Source organism: Hippoglossus stenolepis, chromosome 9 (genome assembly GCF_022539355.2).
Source record: "Hippoglossus stenolepis isolate QCI-W04-F060 chromosome 9, HSTE1.2, whole genome shotgun sequence".
Taxonomy (NCBI): Eukaryota; Metazoa; Chordata; class Actinopteri; order Pleuronectiformes; family Pleuronectidae; genus Hippoglossus; species Hippoglossus stenolepis.
In genome coordinates, this window is record NC_061491.1 from 14967012 (window position 1) to 14984071 (window position 17060).

General features: G+C 41.8%; 2 protein-coding genes across 3 annotated transcripts; both read right to left on the reverse strand.

The window, feature by feature from the left end:
• Nucleotides 1-282: 282 nt before the first annotated feature.
• Nucleotides 283-9555, reverse strand: LOC118115080 (valosin containing protein). Its single transcript, XM_035166023.2, has 17 exons — nucleotides 9383-9555; nucleotides 7679-7790; nucleotides 6496-6668; nucleotides 6258-6400; nucleotides 6006-6136; nucleotides 5789-5920; nucleotides 5486-5588; nucleotides 4861-4994; nucleotides 4482-4617; nucleotides 3576-3688; nucleotides 3121-3285; nucleotides 2893-3015; nucleotides 2583-2795; nucleotides 2174-2482; nucleotides 1745-1900; nucleotides 1502-1656; nucleotides 283-838 (listed from the first exon to the last, which is right to left on the reverse strand). The coding sequence occupies exons 1-17, from the start codon at nucleotides 9397-9399 to the stop codon at nucleotides 733-735; spliced, it is 2421 nt and encodes an 806-aa protein (XP_035021914.1). The 5' UTR covers nucleotides 9400-9555; the 3' UTR covers nucleotides 283-732.
• A 336-nt stretch (nucleotides 9556-9891) lies between these two features.
• On the reverse strand, nucleotides 9892-15816 carry fancg (FA complementation group G). Of its 2 annotated transcripts, XM_035166954.2 has the most exons (14): nucleotides 15633-15814; nucleotides 14813-14897; nucleotides 14584-14709; nucleotides 14327-14499; nucleotides 14051-14207; nucleotides 13540-13670; nucleotides 13274-13420; nucleotides 12956-13116; nucleotides 12767-12833; nucleotides 12293-12609; nucleotides 12174-12214; nucleotides 11891-12064; nucleotides 11160-11274; nucleotides 9892-10375 (listed from the first exon to the last, which is right to left on the reverse strand). In XM_035166954.2, the coding sequence occupies exons 1-14, from the start codon at nucleotides 15705-15707 to the stop codon at nucleotides 10282-10284; spliced, it is 1863 nt and encodes a 620-aa protein (XP_035022845.1). In that variant the 5' UTR covers nucleotides 15708-15814; the 3' UTR covers nucleotides 9892-10281. The 2 variants fall into 2 exon arrangements, with proteins under 2 accessions (XP_035022845.1, XP_035022846.1); XM_035166955.2 differs by lacking the exons at nucleotides 9892-10375; nucleotides 11160-11274 and having other exon boundaries at nucleotides 11897-12050; nucleotides 15633-15816.
• Nucleotides 15817-17060: the final 1244 nt, after the last annotated feature.

The following is a 17060-nucleotide window of genomic DNA, read 5'->3' on the forward strand; positions in this document are numbered from 1 at the left end:
ACCACAATACACTAACTAAACTGACAACTTGGCATCTTAACATATTTTAAAGATTTTAACATGGTCAGGTCCTGTATTAATGCAATCAACATGGTCTGATCCTATGGCCCATCATACCACAAAGATCACAACGCCCTGAGGAATCGTGTGTTTCCAACCTAACTACTTTACTTTCTTTTACATGGAATCTCCGTCCCAACTGTCGATCGAACAAATCAAAGAAGAAATGTACGTCAACTCTGTGTCAATAAAGAAATTCAAAAGCAGACATTGATAACGCCCTCCATTTCGTGAGATTTTATTTTGAACAACATAGCCTTGACAAAGTTGTAATACATTAAATGCTACTGTTTATTTAAAAAAAGAGGAAGTCATTAGCAATATGTTTTTTCTTTTCTTTTATGGTCGAGCATAGAATCCCGTCACTAAAGCCATTCATGTTGGTTGTGATATACTGAGAATGAGGCCACTCAATAAACCCCACCCCACCCCCAAAACCCCCAGAATCCCCTCCTCCCACCCCACAGAACAAAAAAAGTGCAGTCACTCACTCACCTTCCATTTTCAACATCCCCTTACCCCCACCAACAACAAAGCCAGGGCAAACCAAGCAGTTACATGCTTTCTCTGAGGGAAATCATACAAAAAAGAAAATGGAACACATGAAAGAAGCACAAAGTCCTAAAAATGTGGAATCTGGTGAGAATTTGTACAGGTGTGATCCCGGTACATTTATCCGTAAAGGTCATCGTCGTTGTCTTCATTGAACACTGGACCACTGCCAGTTCCTCCGGTGCCATGGGCTGGACCGGTGCCGCCTGCGGTACTGGAGGGAAATCTGAAAGACAAATGAAAAGTCATTCATCTATTTTAAACATGGAGATTATCCTGTGATACAACAGCTCCCAATATTTCAGACTGATTTCTTTCTTGGATGTTTGGAGTAATCGGTTTTCTGTGGTCAACGCTAAAACTGACATAATGAAGCTATTTAAAAACATTTTCAAACAGCAGATTAAGGCTGGGCAACAAGAGAAAATCAATAATTATAACAATATGATTTTCATCAATACCAATAAAACAAATTCAATACACAGGGTATATTGATATGCTTTTAAATTGTTCAAATGCAGTGGAGGTATAACATATTAATCAACCTCAGATTTGTATGAAATTGTCACCGTGTTTTTCAAAGTGTTTAAAACCACAACCTTCACCCACAAGAAAAGAATGATCTTTAAATTTAAAATAATGTGATATTTAATAACATTGACTGATGTGAAAATATTTATCAATATAATTTTGGGACAAGTCACCCAGCTCTACAGCAGATTTCCAAAATCTCTTAAAGATTTGTCTGAAATTGACCTTTCTTATTTCACTCTGCTGCAGTATGGGCATCAATCATATCCCATCAAGCATAAACCGTTCTAATTTACATGGTCTCATTTTACTCAAGCTTAGACACAATTACTGACACTTAAAATTTTAGAAAAAGTACCTGAAGCTGCCAAAGCCACGGCTCTGCTGCAGTGTCTGAGCAAACATCTCATATTTGCGGATGTCATTGTCACTGACGGAGCGACGGGCAAATCGCATAGCCTCCTCAAAGTGGTCCTTCCTGATCTCTGGCACAGGGTCGTCCTCTTCCACCTCCTGTGAATAGAAAGTTTAAGGATTATGAAAGACACCAGAAGTGGAGCAGTAGTGTGCAGATCGTCATCAACAAGGGAAAAGTTCGAACCATAGCTGATGGGTTGGTCTGCCTCTCCCTCTCTCGGCGGATCTCATTCTCGATGCACTCTCTAATGGCGAGCTTACACGCCCTCTGGCAGATCTCTGTAAGATCAGCTCCAGAGAAACCGTTGGTCATCTTGGCAAGGAAGTCCAAATCCACATCCTGTCAAACAAAAAGAAAGGTAAGGAACAAGTTCGGACTGATCGGTTTTCATTCTGTTCTTATTTATCAGAAAATAAACATTGTGACTTTGTCTACATGACAGTTATGAATTTCTTTTTTTAACTGAATGTCTCAAGGAGGAGTTCAAAACCAACTTGATGTTAAAATCCAACTGGATAATAAATATGGGGAGTATTAGACAGCTGACTTTAAAGTAAACATTTCAACACAAATCATGGTACCAAAGAAACCATATGGTGACTAATGCTTCACCTTGCTGATGGGACTCTTGCGGAGGTTGGCCTTCAGGATGCTCATCCTGCTCTTCTCGTCAGGCAGTGGGATGTAGATGAGCTGATCCAGACGGCCAGGTCTCAGGATGGCGGGGTCAATGATGTCTGGTCTGTTTGTGGCTCCAATGATGAAGACGTTCTTCTTGCTGGACATTCCATCCATCTCGGTCAGGATCTGGTTGATGACGCGGTCGGCTGCTCCACCACCGTCTCCCACGTTGCCACCACGAGCCTTGGCTATGGAGTCCAGCTCATCAAAGAACAGAACGCATGGGGCTGCTTGACGAGCCTGGAGACATGACACGGACACGCAACATAGTCTTAAAACATGTATTGTCTAGTCAAATTGGCTATAAACAGAAAGATTGTGTAACAGCCTAAACTCTTACCTTGTCAAAGATCTCTCTGACGTTGGCCTCAGACTCTCCAAACCACATGGTGAGCAGTTCAGGCCCTTTGATGGAGATGAAATTTGCCTGGCACTCATTTGCGATGGCTTTGGCCAGAAGAGTCTTACCACAACCAGGGGGACCATAGAACAGCACACCCTTGGATGGGGTCATGCCAAACTTGAGGAACTTGTCTGGGTGCTCCACTGGGTACTGAATTTCACAGGAAGGGGATAAAAAAAAATACTAAGTGACACAATCTTAATTTAGACATTTTGTGATAAGTTTTAGACATGAACTCTCTTCATACCTGCACCAACTCCTGCAGCTCCCTCTTGACATCCTCCAGACCTCCGATATCCTCCCAGGTGATGTTGGGGACCTCAACAACTGTCTCCCTCAGGGCTGATGGGTTGCTCTGGCTCAGGGCCCACTGCAGAACAGGGTTGAGTGAGTCAGTGGTAACTCAGAACATCTTTATACACTGTGGCACCATCCTGCCATCACCCCATAGCAAATACCGTATTACAAGTCTTACCTTGAAGTCATCCATGGTGACGGCAAGCGAGTTCATGACCTCAGCGTCAATGGTCTCATCCTCAAGGTCAATCAGGTCCATCTTCTTCCTGATGGCCTGCAGGGCAGCCTCAGAGCAGAGGGCAGCCAGATCTGCACCAACATGTCCATGAGTCTCATTGGCGACCTATATTAAAACAGAGAACCCAATATCTCTTAACAACATACATAGTCAATGCATATAACCCTGTAACCCTAACATATGAAACGTATTATACTGGTACATATATTTATGTTGCTTAACTGCAGGTAACTTACATATGTGTCATGTGCAAATACAGAATTTTAGATTACATAAAATAGTATTACATGTAATTTTCATTGTCGTTTCATTTGGAAGTGATAGACAAACAACAACATGACCCCACCTCTGATTCAAAGAGTCATGTGACTGCCAGAAAAGAAGTGTGTACAGACCTGTTCCAAGTCAACGTCATCAGACAGCTTCATGTTCTTGGTGTGAATCTGAAGAATCTCCAATCTGCCAGTGGCATCAGGGATGCCAATGTCCACTTCCCTATCGAAACGACCTGGACACAGGGGGGGTTCAAACACAGACTTTGAAAGCACCATCTGCAGGAATGTGTTGCCTCCTGTCTAATAGTCCGGCAACAAGAGAAACATCTCAAGTGGTGGTGACGTGTTTCTAAAATTAACAGCTACACTTCAAAGTATCTATCAGCCATTGATACTCTAACAAAATCCATTGCTGATCCTTTGTCAAAGCCATCAGAAAGATCCAATCATAAGCATTTAAAACTGTGTAGCTGCAGTGTTGTGAGAAAGTGACCAACTGGTGAACTGCAGAGTCAACTAAATAAACAGCAGCCAGCAGTTTTAAGCAGTGACATGACAACATGAATTAGTGCAACACGCAAGCAGACCAGTGGCATTTCTTCTTGGGTGTCACAAGACCAGTGAAGTAATGTTGGTTTAAAATTACATTTCACTTTGTTAGAGACAAACACATTTTCCTGCTGAGGAAACCCTCGCCAAAATAAAAATAAACTGTTCTAAAGTGGGGATATTCAACAATTTAACACATCAACATTAGTTTAGTCTCATAGATCTGCTGATGACTGGGTAGCTATGGAATGCAAGGACAAATAAAATATAAACATCTAAAAGTCTAACAAAGACTAATCTTACAATTCTTTATTGAACATAATCTGCAGGAATGATGCTAAAACAAAAATGAGACATGTGCCATACATTTTCTTCTAAAATGTGTTGTAATGGTTGAAACTGTCACTGATCAGTGGATGCATCTCGTCTTGATCTCTGATACTATAGTCACAGAGTAGATACTTAAAAACAACTTACCAAATCTCCTCAGAGCTGGGTCGATGCTGTTGGGTCTGTTGGTGGCAGCCATGACAATGACATGAGCTCTCTGTTTCAGGCCGTCCATAAGAGTCAGCAGCTGAGAGACAATGCGCCTCTCCACCTCTCCATGAGTCTACGAATAACACAACATGCACTCACATTACAACTCTATCCAAGCATTAGTGACTGACAGAATTTCAGTCCTTTGTCTGGTGATGAGGATGGCATTGAAACAATAAGCCAAGTTTACTGTTCAAAGTGACCAACCATTAACATAAATTCAAGATAAATACACTACTATTTTTATTTATTACACTAAAATAGACATTGTATAGTTATATTCAGCTATCCATTTAGTTTTCCTCTTCCCGCTCACCTTCTCTCTCTTGGGAGCAATTGCATCAAGCTCATCGATAAAGATGATGGCAGGGGCATTCTTCTCCGCTTCCTCGAAGGCCTTTCTCAGGTTACTCTCGCTCTCTCCTGCCAGCTTGCTCATGATCTCAGGACCTACAATGGAGATCAAAACATTTAGATTTCACAGGAAACCTCATGGAATACACTAGATTCAACTAATATCAAGATAAACCACTATACTATCTTTAAACTAGTAATAGGTAGACAGGTTTTCGGAATGCATACAATACACACATGGCAAAACTACTCGCGCAATAAAGTACAGCCATACAAACAATTTTCTAACTGGTAAATCTTACTCATGGCGAGAAAAATCCATCTTCCATTTGACAATAGAACTAAAAGTGAGCTGCACTCCAGAACGCTTCATGAAAACTTTATGAAGAGATGGTGCAAAAAAATGTTCCTCATAGAACATCCAAGCAACCATTGATAAGATGACAATATATATATTTTGACCAATCAGAAACACGACTAACAGCAACCACAAGCCGATGCTGTCAAGGACAAACACAACATTATCATTCAATGTCCCTGACTGGGCATAAATGTGTATAGAAGATAATATATAGGGAAATTCACACCATTAATCAAGAAGAAGAAAGCTCCAGTTTCATTGGCCACAGCTCTGGCAATCAAGGTCTTTCCAGTTCCAGGGGGTCCGTACAGCAGGATTCCACGTGGGGGCTGAAGGGGGAGAACACATTTTATTTATTTTTTATTAAAGAAATACATTTAATCAGAGCTCAATGTAAAATTATACACATTTTGTATGAGACAAAACTTGACATTATTTTCATTTTTAATTTACAGTAGCTCCTTGTAAAATTCCAAACAGAATGCCAAACCCTTAACTTATTACTTCATGCAATAGAAAGGTGCCGTACCTTGACTCCAATGGCCTTGAACAGTGCAGGGTGTCTAAGAGGCAGCTCCACCATCTCTTTGATCTGAGCTAACTGCTTCCTCACGCCTCCAATGTCATCATAGCCCACCTCATTCAGGGACTCTTCCTCATCCTGCATAATTCAACACATGATGTATAAATTTCACGGAGGTTTATTTTTGGTTAATGTTGCCTGGTGCACTGTTCCTGCTACCCACCTCTCTCCTGATTGGTTCTCCCTCACAATGGATGACTGTATCAGGAGCAACAATGCAGTATGGGGAGGGATCGGTCTCCACCACCTTGAACTCCACAGCACGCATGCCGCCTCTGACCAGGAAAATATCACCTTCACATGGTAAAAGACAACACTGTTTATTTTTCCACAAAGAGAGCCACATGGTAACATACAGATTTAATCATCCAGGCAAATAAAGACCTTTGTCCTGACAACAGAAATTTGTATTCACCTTTGCGGATTGGCCTGTAAGCCTCCAAGAAGTATGGCTTCAGGTAAACCTCAAACAGGTTGCCAGTAATTCCTTCTACTGTGTCATCGATTGGGAGGACATGGATCCTCTTTCCGTACTTCACATCGGGACATGGCTGAATGCTGAGGCAAAAAAAAAAAAAAGGGAGAGACTTAGCACCACTTCAGTTTTAAAAAGGACTTTGGAGAGAACTTAAGACAAGTGTGTTTTTCCCCACCTAATGACATCACCCAGACGGACCCTCAGATTGTTGCGGACCACTCGGTTCATCCGAACCTTTTCATCAGAACAGGTGTCATCAGAGAGCACGATGCACACAGTCTCCCTCCTCTTCTTTCCCTTCATCAGCACTGTGTCTCCCCGGAAGAGCTGCAGCTCATCCATCTTGGTCTTAAGACACATTATAGAAAGCAATTACAATCTCACTGTTAAAGCATTTAAGATTTTAGAATACAGGACAAGATGGTGAATATCCCTTGTATGTTTAAAGGTCTAAACGAATTAAGTTACCAACTACCAGTGGATGTTAGCAAGTGTTAAAGACCACCGGCGGATGTTAGGGACATAACTTCAGTTGTGCACCTTAGCGTCACTGAGTTGTTGTTTTGGCCTTGTAATCAACGATACAGGCCAAACTTGAAGGTACACTGGGGCTAAAGGTAAATCTGACAGGCTAGTGGCTTGTATGGCAGTACTATGAAAGCCATGTGGCTCGCTCAGTAGATCATTACCTCTATGCAATTTTAAAACAGGACAAGGACAAGATGAGGAATATCCCTTGTATGTTCTACCGCACTAATTAATGCCTACCACCAGTTGATGTTAGCAGATATCAGGGGTATAACTGCAGTTGCGTACCTTAAAAAATATCATGATTTTAAAAAATAGGGCTGTACAATATACAATGCAATATGAAAATAAAAAAGCTATCACTCGTCATGGCCTTATTTTCATTGTAATTTTAGTTTAGTGTTCTTCCACACGCCAGATGCAGGCTGGATATTTGCATGAGGGCAACACAAACAAACAAAATAGAATGGGTTAAATCTAATCAGGTCGAGGACCAAGCAATCCATGACAAAACATGGAGCTAGTAGCAAAAAGAGGGGCCACCTCTGTCACATGGATGCAGTTTGAGTATGAAAACTGACCAGAAAGCTATACTGAAAATGTTGCCACATATTGTTTCCCATAACAGCATCAAACACCATTAACTTCTTGTACCAGCTACACAAGAATCATGTCAAGTGGAGTCCTCAATATAAACCCCAAATTAAGCCATTGAAAGATGTTATTTTACCAATTTACACATGATATGAAATTAGATTTTGGTCATATCGCACAGCCAAGTGTCCAAACATTGCTGATCCTTTCAGCCATGGATAAAACATTCTGTTTACCTGAGAGAGAGAGACCACACTGTTGTCTTCATTGATGGATTCATCAACAATCAGTCTGTTGGGTCTGCTCTTCTGTTTCAGAATCGCAGTGGCTAGATCATCATTTTTGGATCTACATAATGAGACAAGGATAAAGACTTAAGACATTTCATATAACCAGCTTTGCATCAGAGGGGGGGGAAATTGATTAATGGAAGACAGATAACGCTTCACTCCTAACATGTTCATAAGTAAATGGACGTTAGGTTTGATAACCTCACTAAATACACCCATAATGGACCAGGTTTCATTTCTTGGGAAGACTGAACATCCTGTTGTTGAACACCAGGACAGCTGTCATGGAGTCATAAGTTAAATAAATAAAATAATTGGTGACATCACACAACAGGCTGAGACAACAGCTTCAAAAGAGGCCAGGCACAGTTTGTACTCTATTGTGCGAACTAATACCATTGTTTGGCTGTACTGTATTTTTGCTACATGCTAAAAGTATAGTTTGTGTTTTGTTCTGCTGTGTAAATGTATTTCTTCTGTATTGTAACTGTACTTTAATTATATTATATAACCATTTATTATAAAGCCTTTTTAAGTAATGAGTTAAATAAATGATCGATATGGTAGAAAGCATTATTTAATTATGGTTTTACATTATTAACAACAATCAGCCGTGTGTCTTGGTGTCCTAAAGTCAATACGCGTCCTTTACATAATTTGCTAATTACATTGACTGAACGTTACATAAGAGGCATCATCAACGATGCCTTCATTCAAAAAGCCTACGAGCATCTAACCTTGAGTTTCTAGAAAACTCCTCGACCCGTTTGGTAGTTTCTCTTTCATGATGATAGCATGCTAACGGTAGCCCGTAAGCTAACAGACTTGCGAGTAAGCGAGCCCAGATGACACAGCAAAAGAATTAGAAAAAACTTTGTTAGCTAGCTAGGCTGTCCATTAGAATGACAAACGCTCCATTTCTACCGTAATAATAATACACCGATGTACTGCCAACGTGACCGTCGATTACACATTCATTTGATGTGTTTATTTCACGACTGTTTAGCTAACAGCGAGATGGAGCACAGGTAAATTCTCGATCATTTAAAATGAACAGCCAGCCCCGCTAGCATGCTAGCTTCGGTGCACTGTAGCCTTAGACAGCTCGGTATGGAGTTAGCCATCTTAATGACGAGCGTGTTCATCCGTTAGTCTGTCGTCTAAGTTTGTGGCATGTGCTGAAAATGTGTATTTATTCCGTCCGATGTAACATCCAGCTCCAACACGAGCCATTAGCCGGCGGACAGGCCAACTTGTCGGTGTGACGGTGGATGGCTTCGGCCTTGACAGCGTTGCTAAGCTAGCGTTAGCATTCGAACACGACAGCAATGACTGCGCTTTGTCAAGTCGCTGTCACCCAGCTGGCTAAATAAACACCGTTAACCGACCGTCGACAACGGTTTAAACAACTGTCAACAATCCATCGGGATTCAAACCAGGGGTCAGTGAGTCTGCAGTATTAGCTAATTCATTAAATGGACGAAGTGCGGAGGCTGGAGTGGCTGACCCCATTAGCTCCCCGGCTAGCTAACTCGGTAATGTATTAGCAATCGCGCTACCGTTAACAGACTAACGTATGACGCTAGCCACTTAAAGGATATTGACTCAGATAAACGTATCTAATTCAAACGGGTGTATATTTGTACTTACTCCCCTCCCGAGGCCATGGTCGTCCACCTGGAATACTATTAATAAATAAAGTCTAAATGTTTGTGAGGCTTCACCGGTTCTCGATTCTCAACGTTCTCCGTGATTTCACACGAAAGAGAGCAGCCGTTTCCGTGCTTTTCCTTACAGTTATACCGTGGACTGCATGCGTCCCGCGCTCTGATTGGCTGGAGGCTGTCCGACAACGTCATCAAACCCATTAAAAGACGTGCTGTCTGTCGTCACCGGGAATATTGAGCTGCTACAGCCAATTACAAACGAGCGGGGGTGTTACAAGTTTCATCAACTTTTCTGCTATTGGTCCGTCACATAACTGGAGCCACCCAATTGGCGTTTACCGCGTTGATACTGAAGAAACGTGAAAACATGGAATTAGTCAACTCTAATCTTGAGATGAACAAATTGAGTGTGTGTGGAGCTGTGTAAATTAACCATAGAGTTTTATTGATGAGAGGAATGCATAAAAAGAGCAGAAACACAGTTTATGGTGTCTATCTTTTATTATATATACTATAATCTGTATAATCTATATACACATATATTTATAACGTATATTATTTATAACAGTCAAGCTTACTATTGCGTGCCCAGCATACACTTTTTCTTCTAATAAATCATTTTTATATTTTTTTAATACAGTCTATTCTTCAATAACCAACCTACTTTACAATATGTCTAGTTATCTTATCTTATCTTATCATTATTTTTTTTCTTGGTCTCCATCACCCTTTCACCCTTAAAGTCTTCACAATACACTTTCTTCCACTGTCCTTGTAGATGGATGTTTGTTGTGGGCATTGGTTTCAGTTCACAGGCCAGAGAAAGTTGATCCTGTTCAGTAAGCGATAGGTGCGTTCGTCATGTGTCCCTCTCCGCATTGACTAAGTAGGACCAAGCGTCTGTATTCTGCACCGCAGCTCTGTGGAGTCCAACAAAGGGCCAGTCTGGGTTTCCCACAGGTACAACGGAAGACCCCTGTAGTGCAAAGGGCAAGCAGAGAGTTAGAGGAGAGTAACATCAGAACAATGTGCTCTACTTAAAGAAACAACAACCAAAATTAGCTTGAATTTATTTCTTTATTCGTGGTGTCAAAATACATTTCAAATGAGTTCTTCTGTTTGGAAATGTGTCCTCTGCTGAGGAGAAAAATACAAATAAACACATGGTCACTTTAAAGAAACTAGCTAGAGAAAATGATTGCAGTCCCTTTTTGGTGGACAGCGCAAGGTGAAAACCTGCAGTTGAAGTCACTATAAGTGTTCCTCATTATATATGCTGTAGGTATTTTATCAATCTATGCAGTGGAATGTGGCAAACCACTACAGATTCTGCATTTCTCCATGTGAGACCACATCCATCTGATCTAATCTCCCCTCATACTAACAACAATGAATGTAAACAACATTATGGAATATTAAACACTTCATTGTTTTTCTGTAATTTTAACAGAAATGTTTTATGCAGACTAGGTCAGTTACACAATGCTTTAGTGTGATTGGGGAAGCGTCTGTGTTCCACTCACTCGACAGATGCATGGTCACATGATTTCCTGACCACCTGTGTGGTCTGTACAATTAAAACCTACCACCCCACAGTGAGGTATTAGGTCACAAATGCATTTAGTGATGCACAAAAGTAGCCGGGTCACCCGAGATGCCTTTTTCTGAACAGGGCTTAAGCGTACACTTTGCATATCACACACCACACAACATAAACCACAAAATTAATGAAGACATTGAATTTTGAATGACAGTCTTACTCCACTGATGATTGTGTGGCGAAGCTCCAGGTCTTTTCCCAACAAGCTGCTGCCTCCTGTCTTCTGCCAAGCCTCCACAGCACTTCACCGCACCACAGGCCTGCACCCACACACTCTGAGACAGCACATACAGCATAGCATGATGATGTGGTCTTACAATGGACCACCACACAAACCCAACACAGACCCACTACAGTCCTGGTGGGGCATTCATGTCAATACCAACGGTTCTCAGCTCATACATGAGGACAAATGTAGGAGATAAGTCTAAAAACTTGAATGCATAAGTAGACGTGAAGATCATAGATTTGTTTTACACATTTGTAACCAGCAGCTCTTTATTAAAGAAAAGAGACAAATTGAAGAACATGAGCATCGCTTTCGGACAGTTTTTCTGTGCAACCACTGCTCAAATCAACAGACATTTATTTAATTTCTAATTTGATGTGAATACCTTACTCAATATTTTCATAATCAATATACTCAACAAAAAAGACTCACAATATGCTGAATGATTTTGAACAGGGGAAATTGTTTATCTTAACTTGAAATTACCAACAACAAAACTAATGGAACATATAGGACAAAATTGGGTTGTTTCATTTAGGTGGTAACCGTTATGCATATGCCTACAATGTTTGTGTATGACTGACCTTTACTCTTCTAAAATCCTTTGTCTAAAATAGCTTCACGCTCTGCATCAATATACAGCTGTGTTACATATACTGTACCTGGGAATGCCTGCAGGCTTAGCAGGAGGTCCCTCAGTGCCTCTCTCAGTCTGTCTGTCTGCGTGAAGCTGATACCCCTACCAGCAAGGGAAAGCCCCTTCAGCCTTTGGAGAATACACAGATCTGTCCCCTGCTTGTCAACCATGTCTGCACTGGGGATCTGTGGTTGGAAACCTGGAATTGACCATCAACCGAATAAAATGGATAAATCAACAGTAGCTGGAGGTTTTGTAAAAAGGTCAATTTCTCTCAAGATCCTCAATAAAGTCAGAGAAGTACTAACCTTTCTTCTTGAAGCGGACCTTCACCAGCAGGTTGATACACCTGAAATGCAGAATACAATGTTACAATGTGTGTTGGTTTACTAATATGATAATTTTATGACTGAAAAAAGACAGAGACCTCGTGTAGTGAGTCACAGCTTGTTTCCAGTCCTTTAGGTGAGTGTGGCAGTGACCCTGCAAGAGGTAGGCAGCCCCAGCCCAGAGCAACATCGCCATCTTATCCTCACCCTCCGCACTCACACCCCTGGTCTCAGCCTTACTCGTCTCCTCTGGATCCTCCAACACCAGCCTCTCTGGCAGCAGGTCCACTGTCGTGTTGATGACTTCATTGCAAAGCGCCATGCAATCTGCAGACCGCCGGGCCATGAGCAAGGCAGCACCTCCCTCCAGGTAAAGCTCAGGCAACCTGGGGAGAGGAGGACCTTCAGCAGAGACCTAAAAAAGAGACATACCGCAAACAGATGTTAGTTCAAGTCTGAATTATTCCCCAAGGAAAATACATTACGGCTTCTAACAATTGAGCTTGCACATAAATCTATTCAGAAGTTAATGTTTCATTATCTTGCATGTCTGTCAGTGTTTTTTCTCTTACTCCATGTTGATCTTCCGAGTGAAGAGCAGCCAGCAGGTCCAGATAATACTCCACACCCTCTGACACTCTGCAGAAACAGCAACCACACCCATTAACAGCCACTGTGCGCTCTACGAGTCTGTCCAGTTTTGAATAGTGTCCACAAAAAGTAAGAGACAGAGACTTCCAGCTGCATGCTGGTCTTCTCACCTCTCATGGAGCACACACGTCAGTGCCAGACTGTGAAGGACGGAGAAGGCAGAGGGAACTGAGAGCAGGCTGCTCAGTGATTGGCTGCAGAGCAGTAAGGACGGGGAGAGGAGTTGGGTACCGGCCAGAGCAGGCACTGTGGCAGAGGGCAACATCAGAGTCTGTGGGACAAGAGAGGTTGTTATGCTTCAATATACATGTGAATATGTGTCAGGCAATACAATTTCTTATCTATATCTACAAGACAAATGTTGAGAATCATTTTTTCTTACCCACTCGTATGTACCCATGTATATGTAATACGTGTGTGTTACTCACTGAGTGCAGCAAGCGCAGAGCTTGTATTTCAGCCTGTGTGTTGCCCAGCTGTCTGTAGATGAGCATGCTCTGGTACAGAGCACACACACAACATGAGTCAGTTTCCAGCGCCTTCCTGTAACACTGCAGTGCCATCTGAGGGCAGCTCTGGAGATAAAACCAAACACACACTGCACGTAAATGTGTGACACATTTTATTCCAACCCTGTTTGGGCCCACGCATGATGCACGCTATTACTCTGATAGAAATAGTAGTTTGAACATACCATGTGGGCGAGGCAGGAGCCTGAGAGGAAGTGTACGTATGCTACTAGAGTTCTGGGGGCCGACAGGGAAGAGGCTTTCTGCAAACCAGACAACGCTTCTGAACTCTGGCCCTCACTCAGACTTTCAGCTCCTTAATGAAACATACAGAGCACAACAAAACACAAGATTAAATTCACAAGATGAAATTCAGTGTTAAGAAACCATTGAGTTACTGGCAAGTACTGTATCTGGGTGCCTGCATCCACAATTTACTCATTTCTCACAATCATCGTTCAAACACAACACAGCAGTTTATTTGCTCCTACAAAACTTTGGTTGCATTTGGGCAAATAAAGAGTAGAAATTATACCAAGATAAACACAGAAAACACGGAGCAGAAACCAAAACATTAACTCTATGTTTTTAACTCATTAACTCTATGTTTACATGTCCATTATTTTAGTGTGGTCAGAAAATGACTGTATCTGATATTTCAATGTGCTTTAATCAAAAATAATGAATGCTCCAGACCTTGGGCAATAAAAGTGCAGATCTGCAATAATTCAACAAGCCGTCTTGGGTCTGTCACCAATCGTGGAACATCAGTGGACTTTTCCTTTTTCCCCTCACTCCACCTGTCCTCCCCATCTCCAGTACATAGTGTCTGAACCAGAGAGGACAGCTCCTCCTGCATCACAGGAAAATAAGATAGTAGTTTAACACAGTAGATAATAGATTGTGTCTGCGCATGTTCATATCAACATCAAACAAGTAAGGTGGAAACACAATATAAAAACAGGATCTTACCTCAAACTCCTGTATAGTTTTCAGTTGACAGGTGGCCAACCATATTACCCACTGCAGACAGAGAAGGTGCAGCACACAGGAACTCAAAGCTTTGTTTCTAACCGATTTGAGAACCGTTCTCCAAAACGCAGGAAGGTCTGAAGTGACAGGGTCATCTCCTGTCATCTGTAGAGCTGCACCAAACAAGAAATCAGAGCTAAGGAATCCTTTATCATGACATGAAACTGAGAGGCATTAGTTTCACAGCACAGGCCTACCTCTCTGCAGAGCGTGTGTGAGGAGCAGCTCAGCTTCTCGGAACTGAGACTGAGCAGTAGAGAATAAACAGGTGTTGTACACCACTGACAGCTCCAGGCGAGTGTGGTCTGCAAGAGGAGGAACACCTGCAGGCAAGAAGGAAGAAGGAGATAGAGGATGAATAAAAGTAAGAGCTGAACTCCCCACTGTCACAAATCACTCATTTGTATTATCAAGATCATGAAGCACCTTGGATTTTCCTTAAAAGTTTGTGGAACTCAGAGGAACACGTGGTCCGGTTCTGATCTCGGCTCAAACTGCCTCCTTCCTGCTGCTGAAATGACCAAAGTAAGATCAAACTGAAATCATGAGTATGTGATGTGGAATGTGACCAAACCCATTTACTCAAGTACTATAACTAAGTCAGGTTAAGAAGTAACAAGAGATACCTTGACTAGATGTAGTTATTAGTTACTTCTCAAAAATGTTTATGAAAATCAGCTCATTCTTCACCAGCTACAACCAAGAAATCCTTCTTACACGTTATTGCATCTGTATATATAATATAATACAATATGCTATGCTATAATATAATATGAATGATTCTACTCAATGACAACTTTACTTACTACTAATACATAATTACTTTTTACGTTTGCCGTACATTTTTCTGTCCATACTTGTGTACTTTTAGTAAAATACTACTTTGAGTACAGTAGTGTGGTGTTGCTAATGTAAGCTACATTAAAATGTATTAATACTTCTTCCACACTGCTGATTAAACAAAATTATTGATCGTTTAACTAAAACAAAAGAATAAATAAAATACATCATTCGGTTTATGTACAATAAAATAAAATACTGTAGTAAGTTACTAGATAGTACAGAAATGGATTTAACGTTACTTAGGTTCACATAATTATCATTTTTATTTTCCTGATCTATTCTCCAGTGTAAGCAGATGAATAAATCACAGTATCACTACAGTATTCGCAGTATTATTACAGTATTCGCAGTATTAATACAGTATTCGCAGTGTTACTGAACAGACGTTAAACTTGTGTCTTACTCGTTCCTTCCACTCGTTTACCAGCTCGTTGTTTTCCTGGAGCCATGTTGTTAATAACCAGTTTGGCTGATGCATGTTTACATCGCTGTTTATCAAAAAAGAAAAAAATGGTTGTTGTTGTTCTTTAGTTCGAACTTTCCCTCGTTGGTGTCAGGGGAGGAGGCGGAGCTAACACCGGAAGTAAAAGCTCACAGGTGGCTCGGCGAGGCTGTGCTGCCCCCTGTGTACACACGAGGAACTGACACGGGCGGCCTGTCGACCAACCACCAGATGGCGCTGTGACAGAGGCCAGTTCAGTTGTGTTCTGGAAACTTCAGTTTGTCACAACCAGCAAACAGTGAAGAGCTGTTTGCTTTTAATTTTACAATGCAACAGTAAAAATACAGTTGCAGACACACAACCTTGACATATTCAGTTTTACTCTGTGTGTCCACTGCTTTAATAATCAGTCATGGTCCCAGTGGCACGTTGCCACACCCACATGCACACACCCACATGCACACACTCACATGCACACACACACATTCAGGTATAAACACAAGCCAAAGCTTTAATAGTATTACAGCTGAGTCATCCCTGCCAGGACAGCCATTTTTCTGAGTGTCCCTCACAAGGTGACTCCCTTTTTTCTCACCCACTTCCTCCCCCCTCCCCTCGTCTCCGTCATCCCTCCATCAGTGCATCATCTCCCCCACAAACCACCATCATCTGCCTGTACCACAACCATCCCTCCTGCTCCTCCTCTGTCTCAAGTCACTGAAAGCTCTAAATATACCTCCATGAAAAGAAAACAAGGGGAGCTCCGGACACCCACTGCTCCACAGCACACACTTGCATATAGCGTACAAGAGATATCTTGCATTGCAGTTCTATACATGACACACGTTCCACCATTTTCGGACATTTTCCTCTGCATCGATCCTGCTATTTTCCATCCCCGTCTCACTCTGCCCCGGTCTCTCTGTTCCTGCAAGGACAAGGTCACCACACGGCAGGAGCCTCCCACCTCCCTTCTGCCTTTCACTCTCAGTGTCCTCAACAAAGCAAGACTTCAAACGTCCAGTCAAATCATTTTATTAACCTAAACCTTTAATCGGAGTATTCACAGTTGCTGGACACTGTTTCTCCTTTAGGGCAGAGGTTCTCTAATGGGGGTCTGTGACACACTGCCAGGGGGTCTGTGAAAAGTTCCAAGATTCATCCATTGGAATTATGTTGTATGGATTGTCTGTGTTGACACGGTGAGATTTAGATAAGACAGTTCTCTTGTGTTGCTCTTTCACATAACTAAGAAAACAAAAAGCCTATGTCAAATTATTCCCACGGACGTGTCATCTCTTGTAAGGGGTCCTTGGCGGAGAAAAAATAGACATCATATGTGTGGCAGGAGACTTTTCATCATTTTAAGGCCCTCTTCTCTCCTATATC

What these genes read in the sequence shown, in the direction of transcription:
- LOC118115080 (XM_035166023.2), bottom strand. An exon ending in ATGACGTTGACTTGGAACAG is followed by an intron (nt 3,286 to 3,575) that starts GTCTGTACACAC and finishes GTTTTAATATAG; the next exon opens with GTCGCCAATGAGACTCATGG. An exon ending in AGACCAACCCATCAGCTATG is followed by an intron (nt 1,657 to 1,744) that starts GTTCGAACTTTT and finishes TTCTATTCACAG; the next exon opens with GAGGTGGAAGAGGACGACCC.
- fancg (XM_035166954.2), bottom strand. Translation starts at nt 15,707, where the DNA reads ATGCATCAGCCAAACTGGTTATTAACAACATGGCTCCAGGAAAACAAC. An exon ending in CTGCACTTTTATTGCCCAAG is followed by an intron (nt 13,671 to 14,050) that starts GTCTGGAGCATT and finishes TGTTTCATTAAG; the next exon opens with GAGCTGAAAGTCTGAGTGAG. An exon ending in AAGCCTGCAGGCATTCCCAG is followed by an intron (nt 11,275 to 11,890) that starts GTACAGTATATG and finishes GTGCTGTCTCAG; the next exon opens with AGTGTGTGGGTGCAGGCCTG.